We start from the raw sequence: 12,535 nt of genomic DNA, 5'->3' as shown, positions 1-12,535 counted from the left end.
CTTATCAAGCCAACCCGATTGACGACTCTACCTTTAGAAGACAAAGGCCATAGCAAAAGCTTGTTGTAATGGATGCACTGTTAAACTAATGCACTAATTTTATATTCCTAATTACTATTGTTTAATTAGTGGCATCCAAACTTACAAGGACCCATCCATTGTTGAGGTAGTGTGGCACGCACCAGACAACATTGTACGATTATACATAATTTTAGCATCACCCACCGAAAAGCAAAAGCCATGACACCCTACTCCTCGCACAAAGATAGTGCGTGCTCAATGATATGTCGTTTGACAATATAATTGATCAACCAAAGAAGTCAAGGATGACAAATAAAAAATAATTAAGTAGACGATAATAAATAAATAAATAATTCAAACTCATTTACTTGCTTTGGAATCGGCATTAAGAAGATAAAAAAACAATATTATAGGAGATTAAATCCTCTATTTTCTTTTGTTTTTCCTTTTTTTTTAACTAGGTGGTTTTTAAAATGTTAAATTGTTTACCATTTTTTTAAAGTTTAATTAATATTGAAATGCCCTTTAAATTTTCATTTTGTTGTCTATTAGAAAGATGAAATAATTATCGTATTAATTATTACTGTTTTATCTGGTAACTATGATAGGATGAGCATGATTTTTATCTAGGCCAACTTATTAAATCGTATTAATTATTATTGTTTTTTAAAATTCATCAAGGCCCATTTTTTCCATTTATAATAATGTTAATTTAATTTTGGGGAAAAGATATTTTTGCATAAAATCAGTTAGCACGGAGCATATTCGATCTTACGTTCTATTGACGTAAGCATGATTAAACACAAATTGTTTTCATTTTTAAAAAATCAAACTATTTAGCTGACAGGATGATAATGAAGTAGGTTTTGAAAACAACATATATTTTCACAAAATCCTACATATAAATCTATCACATTTAGAGTTTTATATTTTGGGTATAAAATAACCCATTTTAACAGTCACACACACACACACATATTATATATAATATATATATTTCTAGGTAAATTAATTTTAAAATTAGCTCAGGAGATAATTTAAGATTATTTTGATCGGTTGGATTAGAGAGAGATTATTTAGAATTATAAGAAATGGAAAATGAATGCTCAATGTTTACATGCCAAAGAAAATCAAATTGCGTGCTTAATGTTTACATGCTTCAATATATGAAAAAAAAAACAATTTTCTTTTTTAGAAAATACTAAACCAAGCGAGGTTGTGTGTTTAAATAACTCAATGTTAAGAGAGGGTGAGTTTTCTCAGCCCATGCACTGTCTAAGATCTTGAGGAAGACAAATTAATTTTCTCTAAAAAAAATAGCAACACCACTTGTATTATTTATGTCTTAAAGGAAAATAATTTCGCATCTTTGCAAATACTAGAATTGTTGATTAATATCTGCCAGCAATTACAAAAAAGTTTCAGAGGCAGTTGAATGCTTTAGACACAAAGAATCGCGTAGCTGTTAACACTGCGTTGAAACCATTTGACATGGTGAGGTTGGTGGCATTGCAACCTTCCCATACAATCTTCTGCAACCATGGCTTCTAAGGTAAGGGATGCCATCTGAGTACGAAGGCAGCAACCAGACCTGTGACAATGAGAGCTCATCTTGGTCCCCGTAATTATCTCACTTCTTGTGAGAAAGAAGGCATGTCTACATCATCATAATTCTTCCTTGTTTTGTTTCATTTGAACCTTTCTCACCCAATTTTTCTGCTTCTTTTTTTCTTTAAAAGAAGTCATGACCATCGTGTTGGTCTTCATCCTCTATCTTCTTGCCTATGGGTGATTGCTCTTTTTTTTGATCGGTGAGTTTGCTTTGTAGGTCGAGACGAGTAATAGTTATGATTTTCCTTTTTCTCTTCTTGCCTATGTAACTTGCTGCCAGAGTGCCAGTAAGCCTTGTTTTATCTGTAACTTCTGTGCCAATAAGTTGATGTTTGCTTCTGTTTTTTTTTCTGTTGTTCTTTGTTTTCACTCTTCCGATTTCATGTAACTTCGATGAGCTTCCTGGTTCCGTGATTCCTCTTTGTCTCTTACTCCAGCATCAGGATTGTTCTGCAACTTCGATGAGCTTCAGTGTTCATAATTGTTTCTTCTGCTGTTCTATGTGTCAGCTCAGGTCATAACTCCTGATAAGAACACTTACAGAACACATGGAGCTTGAAGGCAAAAAGGGCATCGTTCCTACTGGTTTTGTGGGGTCTGAAGAGAATAGTAAATCCATGGGCAAGGACAAGATTCAAGATGATAACAAGAACACCGTTCCATTCTACAAGCTGTTCTCGTTCGCTGATTCGGTGGACATAATTCTGATGATTCTTGGATCACTAGGCGCTCTGGGGAATGGGATTGCTCTACCTCTCATGACTGTCTTGTTTGGAGGTTTGATACAGGCCTTTGGAGGAGCTTCAGACGTTCATGATGTGCTTGGTAGAGTTACCAAGGTAAGTTGATCATCACACTCGAGACTTATCATAAACATGTTACAGTTATATATCTCAAGTAAGCTTAAGTGCCACTCAGTTAAATCTGTAAAATTATCTTTTCTATTGTTCTCATTTAATGAGTATTTTAGTGGAACTTACTGAATAATCAGTGATGTATATATTTCCACTCAGGTAGCATTGGAATTTATGTACTTGGCTGTAGGAGCGGGCGTGGCATCATTCCTCCGTAAGAATACTTTCTCTATCATGCGCATTATAAGGAACAAACTTGATCTAATTCTTGCATAGAACAGAATGCTCAACTTTTTAATTCCTGTCAGAGGTGTCTTGTTGGATGACTACTGGGGAAAGGCAATCTTCTAGAATAAGAAATATGTACCTGAAGACAATTCTAAGACAAGAAATAGCATTCTTTGACATGGAAACAAATACTGGTGAAGTCGTTGAGAGAATGTCTGGTGACACTGTCTTTATTCAGGACGCCATGGGCGAGAAGGTAATTAACTGCTTCAAGTTTACTTACCTCCGTCTCACATGATTGCTATCTGTGACATATCGCCTGTTTGATTCTGTTCCTGAGTTCTTATTTACTGATAACTCCTTGTCGGGCTTCCCTCTGTTGTTATAGGTTGGTAAGTTCATCCAGCTACTATCCACATTCTTTGGGGGCTTCACAGTTGCGTTTGCCCAAGGTTGGCTTCTCACTCTAGTCATGCTCAGTGTCATCCCCCCCTTGGTGGTTGCCGGAGGAGTCGTGGCCAATATCGTGGCCAAGATGGCGTCAAGGGGACAGGCAGCTTATGGAGAAGCTGCTAACATTGTTGAACAGACGATTGGTTCAATTAGGACAGTAAGTTTTTTTCCTTTCTAGGGCACAGCATGAAGCCAAGTTGTTCATCTCTTGTTGAGCCTGTCTTTATGCAGGTTGCTTCTTTTACTGGGGAACGAGTAGCAGTGAAGAAGTATGAAAACTCATTGGTGAGTGCTTACAATGCGAGCGTGCAAGAGGGACTGGTTACTGGATTAGGACTTGGTATGGTCGTGCTGTTCATGTTTGGTGGGTATTCATTGGGAGTATGGTATGGAGCAAAACTGATACTTTCAAAAGGTTACACTGGTGGCAAGGTGATCAATGTGATATTTGCAATCCTCACTGGATCCTTGTAAGTTGAAGTTGGATTTTTTTCTCTTTTTTTTTCCTCGTTGACGAATCAAAAGTCATGCATAGTGGTACAAAACTCTCGAAGAAATTTGGGAGTATCATTTATCAATCACTATCAATAGGCCTGCTAAATCAAAATATTTACTCTAAAGATTAAGAACTTTGGTACCTGTTTCTTTAGTTATAAAAATTCATTCACCATTTCGTACTAGCTTTTGAGAATTTTGATCTGATTGTCCAGTTCGTTAGGCCAGTTAGCACCCTGCATGCAAGCTTTTGCTGCAGGACAAGCTGCTGCTTACAAGATGTTTGAGACGATCAACAGGAAACCAGAAATAGATGCCTATGATGACAAAGGAAAGATGCTTGACGACATTCAAGGGAATATTGAATTTAGAGATGTTTATTTTAGCTATCCAGCCAGACCAAATGAACAAATCTTTCATGGATTTACTCTAGTCATTCAGAGAGGAACAACTGTTGCATTGGTTGGTGAAAGTGGAAGCGGAAAGTCGACTGTCATCAGTTTGATCGAGAGGTTTTATGATCCACAAGCTGGAGAAGTTCTCATAGATGGCATAAACCTCAAGGAATTCCAACTAAGGTGGATTAGAGGAAAAATCGGGCTAGTGAGTCAAGAACCAGTCCTATTTGCTACTAGCATTAGAAATAACATAGCCTATGGCAAGGATAATGCAACTATTGAGGAAATCCGAGCTGCTGCAGAGCTTGCTAATGTTGCCAAATTTGTAGATAAGTTGCCCAAAGTAAGAGTTAGCATCTTATCTTTCAAAAGTGCTTCCATTTCTGTAGGATCAGTTTGATAGACTGCCATTTCAGTAATTTAACACCCTGTCTGAAACTACTGATGGATTTTCAGGGTCTTGATACTGTGGTCGGTGAACATGGAACACAGCTATCTGGAGGTCAAAAGCAAAGAGTTGCAATAGCCAGAGCAATTCTGAAGAATCCTCGCATTTTACTCTTAGATGAGGCTACAAGTGCCCTTGATGCAGAATCAGAGAGGACTGTACAAGAAGCACTTGATAGAGTCATGGCAAACCGTACTACTGTTGTGGTTGCTCATCGATTGAGTACTATACGAAATGCCGATACCATTGCTGTTATACGTCAAGGATCAATAGTTGAACAAGGTAAATATCCACTGATATTTAGACTACCACTGGGTACTAACTTAAGTCGAACCACAGATAAAAAAAGGCAACTAGTTTGCAATGAATCTAACTGCTTTTTTAACTTCCAGGTTCACATTCAGAGTTACTAAAGAATCCACATGGAGCTTATAGCCAATTAATACGCTTGCAAGAAATGCCCCAGGATGCAGAAAGTATAAATGGACATGAGTTGCACAAATCTAATGCGCATGGAGTTGGCTTGGAGAAGTCCTCAGGAAGAACATTATCCTTTCACCATTCCAGCAGTAGAGGTTCATCTGGCAGGCACAGCAGCAGCCACTCATTACGAGTACCACATGGTTTTGATGTTGGAGCAGATGTACAAGACAGTACAACTCATAAAGAAGATCCTGAAATCCTCACTCAAGACTTGAAAGAAGTACCTCTACGTCGATTAGCTTATCTTAATAAACCGGAGACGCCAATGCTGATTCTTGGCTCAATTGCTGCCATAGCTAATGGGATCATATTTCCTGTATTTGGAATACTCATATCAAATGTGATTGAAGCATTCTACGAGCCACCAAACAAGCTCAAAAAGGACTCAAATTTTTGGTCATTAATGTTCCTGATATTTGGTGGGGTGTCTTTAGTTTCCCTCCCAGCCAGATCTTACTTCTTTGGAGTTTCAGGATCCAAGTTGATTAGGAGGATTAGACTAATGACATTTGAGAAAGTGGTTAACATGGAAATAGCATGGTTTGATAATCCAGAGAATTCAAGTGGTGCAATTGGAGCAAGACTATCGGCAGATGCAGCTACAGTGAGGAGTCTTGTGGGTGATGCACTCGGATTAACTGTTGAAAACATCACAACATTAGTTGCTGGGTTGCTGATAGCTTTCCTTGCAAATTGGCAACTCTCTTTGATAATCCTAGCTTTGGTGCCTCTTCTTGTTCTTAACGGATACGTCCAAATGAAGTTTATAAAAGGATTTAGCAAGGATGCAAAGGTATGTATATATATGGTTTTTGAAAAGATTTTTCTTCTTATTTGTTCCTTTCTTCACCTACAATTGATACTGTACTTGGATGTAGATAATGTATGAAGAAGCAAGTCAAGTTGCTAACGATGCAGTGGGAAGTATCAGAACAGTTGCTTCATTTTCAGCCGAAGAGAAGGTTATGCAAATATATAAACAGAAATGTGAAGGTCCGATGAGTAAAGGAATCCGACAAGGGATTGTCAGCGGTGCTGGATTCGGTCTTTCCATCTTCTTATTGTTTTGCGTCTATGCAGCTAGTTTTTACGTCGGAGCACGGCTAGTCAACAACGGAAAGACCACTTTTGACAAAGTATTCAGGGTATGTGACTTCTATATATGCTAACTTCTTCAACATTGAGTTTATTACGAAAGCAACAATTATCTTTCATCAGGTCACTGTAGGCTTGTTGGGCATCCTAATATTTTTGTTTTGAACTTTCTTTTGGAAGGTCTTCCTTGCTCTCTCAATGGCAGCTATTGGTATTTCTCAGTCAAGCTCCTATGCACCAGATTCCACAAAGGCCAGATCTGCTTCAGCTTCCATATTTGCTATTCTAGATAGAAAATCTAGAATAGATCCAAGTGAAGATTCAGGCATGACCTTAGAAAACTTGGAGGGCAGCATCGAGTTTCGACATGTCAGCTTCCAGTACCCTTCGAGACCAGATATCCAAATTTTTCGAGATCTTTGCTTGACTATCCAATCCGGAAAGGTACGTAACTCAAAATGGATCGATGGTCCCTATTTCTGAAATTCAGTTAGGGAAATTTGACACTATCTTTTCCTCAGACAGTTGCACTCGTCGGGGAGAGCGGCAGTGGAAAATCAACTGCCATATCATTGTTACAGAGGTTTTACTCCCCTGATTCCGGTGATATACTTCTAGATGGAATTGAAATACAAAGGTTGCAGCTCAGGTGGCTGAGGCAGCAGATGGGTCTAGTGAGCCAAGAACCGATTCTGTTCAACGATACAATTCGAGCTAACGTTGCTTATGGAAAGGAGGGGATGGCTACTGAAAGTGAAATCATAGCTGCTGCAGAATTAGCAAACGCCCATAGATTTATTAGCAGTTTGCAAAAGGTATGATGCTGCATCCAAAACGCAGCTTTAGCTCTCTATCTTTATCTGTGTTCTTCAATGGCATCGTATCGTATGAAAATCTATGCCAGGGCTATGAAACACTGGTCGGGGAACGAGGAGTGCAGTTATCAGGCGGCCAAAAGCAGCGCGTTGCGATTGCGCGTGCCATAGTGAAGGAGCCCAGAATCTTGCTGCTGGATGAAGCAACTAGTGCTCTTGATGCTGAATCTGAAAGAGCAGTGCAACATGCTCTGGATCGCGTCATGGTCGATCGAACCACGGTGGTTGTAGCGCACCGATTGTCGACCATAAGAGGTGCTGATGTTATTGCCGTTGTCAAGAACGGAATGATCGTGGAGAAAGGGAAGCATGAGTCTTTGATCAACATTAAGGATGGGGCTTATGCATCCTTGGTGGCACTTCACCTGACTGCCGGCTCATAATCGTTTTATTTGTATGCTTTTGATCTCATTGTTGCTGCATCCACAATTCCCAATTCCAGTTCTGAGACTTAATTGTGTTTTCTAATCACGACTATGTAAGCTCATGTCTTTTAGATAAAGCAAATAAATAAGTGAAATGGTCTGTTTTCTGATACTTAGACACCTTACCTGATACGCAGTCAATAAAAGATATAGACCTAAACGAAGAAACACTCGTCCAATGGGTCAGAAGGCAGCAAAAAGAAAGGAAAAATTGGCCATGGAGATATACAGTAAACTTCAGCAATATGTTTGCAAAGGTTGCTGAGTATACAAGCATAAAAAAGACCGAAGTTGAAGTCAAACAAAAACAACTCGAAATACAGGAGATGAAAGCAAAAGCTGCTCTGAAGCTAAAAATTGCCAACATAAGTTGAAGGAATACACAATTCTTTCCGAGGACACTCCGCAAATGACATAGGAGTAACTTATCTTTCATGAACGTCTATGTCGGGAGATTAGGTGGATTTGGAATATCTAAAATGTGGACTCAACCTTCAATTGTTAGTATTAATTCTTTTTTAATTAATGTTATTTTTAATTAATGTAATTCTCCCGTCATTTAATGGAATTTTCAATTAATGTAATGTAGTCGTTGAAAAGTAGTCGTTGCAAAGTAGTCATTACAAATTAATTATTAAAAGTATTAGTCGTTGAAAACTAACCGTTACCTGATAAAAACAATATATATGTGGACACCTTGTGTTATGCAATTCTTCATTCTAAAAACATAACATTTGGCAAACATATATACATAAATTCGTTTCCTCAAAATGTCTCAAAATTCCAACAGCTCCAACTCTAACTCTATAACTCCACTAGTGAAAAAGAAGTCCAAGTTGAAGTTAATGACCAAGGTTATGATCCGGGAGGAAAACTAATGTTATTGATACTTCAACAAAGTCGAGAAATACTTGAAGCATATCAAAGTAATAACAAGACAAGGCGAAGAAGAAGGTTCATCCAAAGAAATCGTAAAGTTGGGCACACGAGACTTGTCAATGACTATTTCTCCACACACCTAGTGTATCCAGATCAAATATTTCGAAGACGATTTAGAATGGAAAGAGAGTTATTCTTTCGCATAGTGAATGCATTTGAGAATTGTTCATCGGATTTTCAGCATAATTAAGAACGATGATACGAGAAGAAAAGGCTTGTCATCACTACAAAAATGTATGATTGTCATTCGGCTTATGGAGTCCTTGTCGACCATCTTGACGGGTACCTATGTATGAGTGAATCAATCGCCATCAAGTATCTTTTCAAATTTTGCAAATATGTAGTTGAACAATTTGGTGATCGATACTTGAGAAGACTGAATGCTGATGATGTTCAATGTCTTCTTCAACTGCATGATTAGAGGCACAACTTCCCTAGCATGTTAGGTAGCCTTAATTATATGCACTGCTAATGAAAAAAATACCCAGTTGCTTGGAAAAGGTAGTTTCCAAGAGACCATGAGTCACCATCGATTGTGCTTGAAGGGGTCATGTTGCAAGACTTGTGGATATAACATGCATTCTTTGGGGACACTGGTTCATGCAATGATATTAACATGTTGTATGAATCTCCCATATTCAATATCATTTTGTAAGGAAATGTCTTGGAGATTAATTTCACAGTGATGAGTGAACAACATTTAATATATAAAGGGGTATTATCTAATAGATGAAATATATTTAGAATGAGGTACTTTTGTGAAGGCTTTTTCCTTGGAAGACCCAAGAGGAGATTATTTAGATTAGGCTTTTTCCTTGGAAGACCCAAGAGGAGATTATTTAGATTATTTAAAGAAAGACAAAAGGCTATGAGAAAAAATGTTGAATGGGCATTTGGGGTGGTCCAACTCATTATTGGTATAGGAAAAAAAAATTAAAACATATTATGTTAGCATGCATTATTTTGCACAATATGATTATTGAAGATGAGAGGGAGTCACACGACAAATTGATATGACAATGAAGGTGACGAACTTGCACAACTCGTCTAGGACTCAAACCGAGGATTTCATGATTATCTCCAGAGAAATTCCAAACTACTTGACAATCAAGTGCATCATTAACTTCATGCCAACTTAGTTGAGCATATTTGGACATGACATAACAACAGTCGATGATTTAGTATTTTATATATTTTGAAACGTTTAATTTATATATTATTTTCAATTTGATGAATTAGTATTTTATATATTTTGAAACATTTAATTTATATATTATTTTTGATTTTATGCTGAGTATGATTTTTTCTATTAGCACTCCTTCAATTCAAATTTAATTATAATAAATTATATTTTTAAATAAATAAACAACACTAGTAAAAAAAGATGAAAGAATTTGAAAGTATAAATATATTTAAAAATAATAATATTATGGAATTACAAGTATAAATTTAAAATGTATTTATTTATTTAATATAAAACAAATATATACATATGAATGAATGAATAGTGGGATTCATCAATAAAAAATATTAATATTAAAATAAATATGCGTTAACGTTCAAACTAATATAGGTGTGTATTCATAGAAGGAAGATATTAATATAATGAGTATATGACATGTGTGAACGTTTAAATTAATACTTTTATTTTCTAAAATACACTTGTTCGACGTTGCTATATATATATATATATCAATTATGACTATTATAATAGAAATACATCAATTCTGATTAATACTAATAATATTAGATGGTAACTGTTAGATAATTTATTTGATCAATATTAATCCACATGAAGATATGATCAAACAAGATCTACCATATATATGTAGCTCCCAAACAAACCAATATCCAAGTGGATGATAAAAATAACTACAATCATGAAATAACAATGAAATCGACGATAAATATATATATATATCATCAGTTATCCTTGAGTCGGCGCCTCCAATTCCTTGCGAACTCTGTCAATGTATTCCTTGGCTTTCCGATCGACGTCCGGCTCTACATACCAGTGCCGGTACTCATTGTCCTCGTCGTCGTCGCTTGGCCGAACCTCCCGCTTCCTTGGCGGCCCTTCTTCTCCCCTGTGATTGCGTTCTCTCTTGAAGCCAAAGAAAGAAAGAAACGATCTCCTTCTTCCCATGATCTGAACTACTCTATCAGAGCAACCTAGCTACTTCATACAATCATCATGGTGCAGCGTACGTATTTATACATTGCAGAGGGGCAAAAATTCTAGGAAACTTTACTAAAGCAACCACAGACGTTGGTCTTAAACGCGTTCTCAAGATGCATGGATGAGTTTCTTACAACGAAAGCTTTGGAGGAAGAGTCAAAAGGAAGCTCTTAGGAATCTTTGATTTTGATAAGTGAAAAAGGGGAAGTTTGAGTAATCTTTCTTAAATCTTTAATTAGTCATGAGCTTCTTCCATGCAACTTACACATGGTTATTGTGCACTCCATTGTTAGGTCTATGAACTTGCCCTTTAATTATTATACAGAGTTCAATTGAGAAAGTTTTCTTTTTTTCCCTTTTTTAGTCAAAAGTTGATGGTACTAGGAGATTTATAAATCATGATCTGCCATTAATTGGTCTGTCAAAGGATGCTTTTTTGACGGATCGTAATTATATATCAGAATTATTCCGGCATTAATATAATTAGCTACACATTGAGAATGTACGACACTCTCACGCAAGAGAATTAATTAACTATAAGCTTGTAATTACAGGACAATTACCCTAAATAAGCGTCATGATTTTAAAAATGAGGTCATATTTGGCAATATATCACAATTCAGTAAGCCTATTAATTTTAAATTCGTTCCAGTTTAATTCTTCATTTATCAAAACAACAATAGCTTTTACAGTAAATCTGGCTGATTTGGATTCTATTTAAACTCTCAAATATATTTTACATGTTCATTTAGATCAAAGAAGGAGCGTCAATGTACAATAGTTAATTCAAGAATAATCTTTATTCATGAAAATTTTCTTTAACTTTAATAAGTCCTATTCACTAATTAGTTCTCCAATTTGCCATGCAATCGATACAATTACTCATATATATATAATCATTACATTTCCAAAATATAAAAGTAACTTTAAATGAGAATCGTCTTCACATCAATATGGTCCAGGATTGGTGGTCAAAGATCAAAAAAAAAAAAAAGTTATAACCATCAAATGACTTGACTTGTCAACCTCTTAACAACCAGTCTAATGATTCGCCAAACTTTAAATCACTACATTTGCTTTTAAAACAAAATAAATTTTGTTAACTTCACAATTTCAAACATTCAATGACGAGACATTATTACAGTGTTGATAAACAATGTGAAATTGTAAAAAAAAAAAAAGAAGAAGAAAAGAAAAGGGCATTCCTAGATTCTTTTATTCCCAAAGCATAATTATTGAATTCATCATGCCCTTTGTCTGGAAGAGTGCAGTACAAAAATCAAACACTCATCATGATTTTTCTGAATAACCACGTACCTGCTAATCATGATTGTTTTAAATTTATTTTGAGTAAATTTTGAGGTTGTGGGACCAAGCTAACAGCCTAAACCATTTTATCACACGTTAATTTGTTGTCAACATCTGCTGCTTTATAGACCAAGCTTTTGAATTAAAATAGCTCTGTTTGACTGTTCTGATCCCCGCACCTGCAGAAGAAACATCCAGGCCTTTGTCTCATGCACTGGCCTGAACCGCAAGACTCCAAATTACACATCAACCTTTTTTTTTTTTTTGGGTAACCTGTTTTTATGTAAAACCTATACACAAACTGAAGGTTAATTAATTTCAAAGAGTGAAATAATCTAAATTAATCCGGATAGTGATACAAGTGCATGGTGAAACAAATCATGAAGTAATTAATTAACCTCCGAGAAAAATTAATGGCACCAACTACATATTGCACCATCTACCAAATGAATACAATTTAAACTCATGCAACTTTTGCACACAGTACAGCAGTCTTGGGGGCATATGCTCAGTCATTTGTTCTACCTCAGTTTTGTGGCTTTTGAGCATTAATGGCTGTGGCGAAGAACTCATCGATCTCCGGGGACTTGAAGAAGCCCACGGACGGCACTGCGCCGCGGTTCTTTGGTCTCAATTTCCGTGGCGGCGGAGGTAAGCGAGGAGGATGTTCAGGGATCCTGCAGTGCGCTCCCTTGGGCGTCCTGCACTTCTCATCCTGCTCCT

The 12,535-nt window shown here is 36.5% G+C and overlaps 1 protein-coding gene across 2 annotated transcripts; it reads left to right on the top strand.

The window, feature by feature from the left end:
• Positions 1-1,492: 1,492 nt before the first annotated feature.
• Positions 1,493-7,481, top strand: LOC141842614 (ABC transporter B family member 4-like). 2 transcript variants are annotated; one of them, XM_074730662.1, is made up of 13 exons: positions 1,493-1,573; positions 2,147-2,471; positions 2,646-2,700; positions 2,795-2,970; positions 3,103-3,324; positions 3,399-3,637; positions 3,878-4,403; positions 4,517-4,790; positions 4,901-5,784; positions 5,870-6,136; positions 6,267-6,530; positions 6,608-6,901; positions 6,991-7,481. In XM_074730662.1, exons 2-13 carry the CDS (start codon positions 2,181-2,183, stop codon positions 7,342-7,344), a joined length of 3,846 nt encoding a protein of 1,281 aa, XP_074586763.1. In that variant the 5' UTR covers positions 1,493-1,573; positions 2,147-2,180; the 3' UTR covers positions 7,345-7,481. The 2 variants fall into 2 exon arrangements, with proteins under 2 accessions (XP_074586763.1, XP_074586764.1); XM_074730663.1 differs by lacking the exon at positions 1,493-1,573 and adding an exon at positions 1,782-1,832 and having other exon boundaries at positions 2,142-2,471.
• Positions 7,482-12,535: the final 5,054 nt, after the last annotated feature.

The sequence above is a fragment of the Curcuma longa genome, chromosome 12 (genome assembly GCF_044706935.1).
Source record: "Curcuma longa cultivar G26 ecotype Majalengka, Jawa Barat chromosome 12, ITB_CL_G26_1.1, whole genome shotgun sequence".
Classification (NCBI taxonomy): domain Eukaryota; kingdom Viridiplantae; phylum Streptophyta; class Magnoliopsida; order Zingiberales; family Zingiberaceae; genus Curcuma; species Curcuma longa.
The sequence above is the reverse complement of the archived record's forward strand: the minus strand, read 5'-3'. Positions and strand labels throughout refer to the sequence as shown.

Bases quoted from the DNA above. Each gene is read 5' to 3' on its own strand.
- LOC141842614 (XM_074730662.1), top strand. From the start codon at position 2,181: ATGGAGCTTGAAGGCAAAAAGGGCATCGTTCCTACTGGTTTTGTGGGG. The intron at 3,638-3,877 runs GTAAGTTGAAGT...CTGATTGTCCAG, and splicing joins GCAATCCTCACTGGATCCTT to TTCGTTAGGCCAGTTAGCAC. The intron at 4,791-4,900 runs GTAAATATCCAC...TTTAACTTCCAG, and splicing joins AGGATCAATAGTTGAACAAG to GTTCACATTCAGAGTTACTA.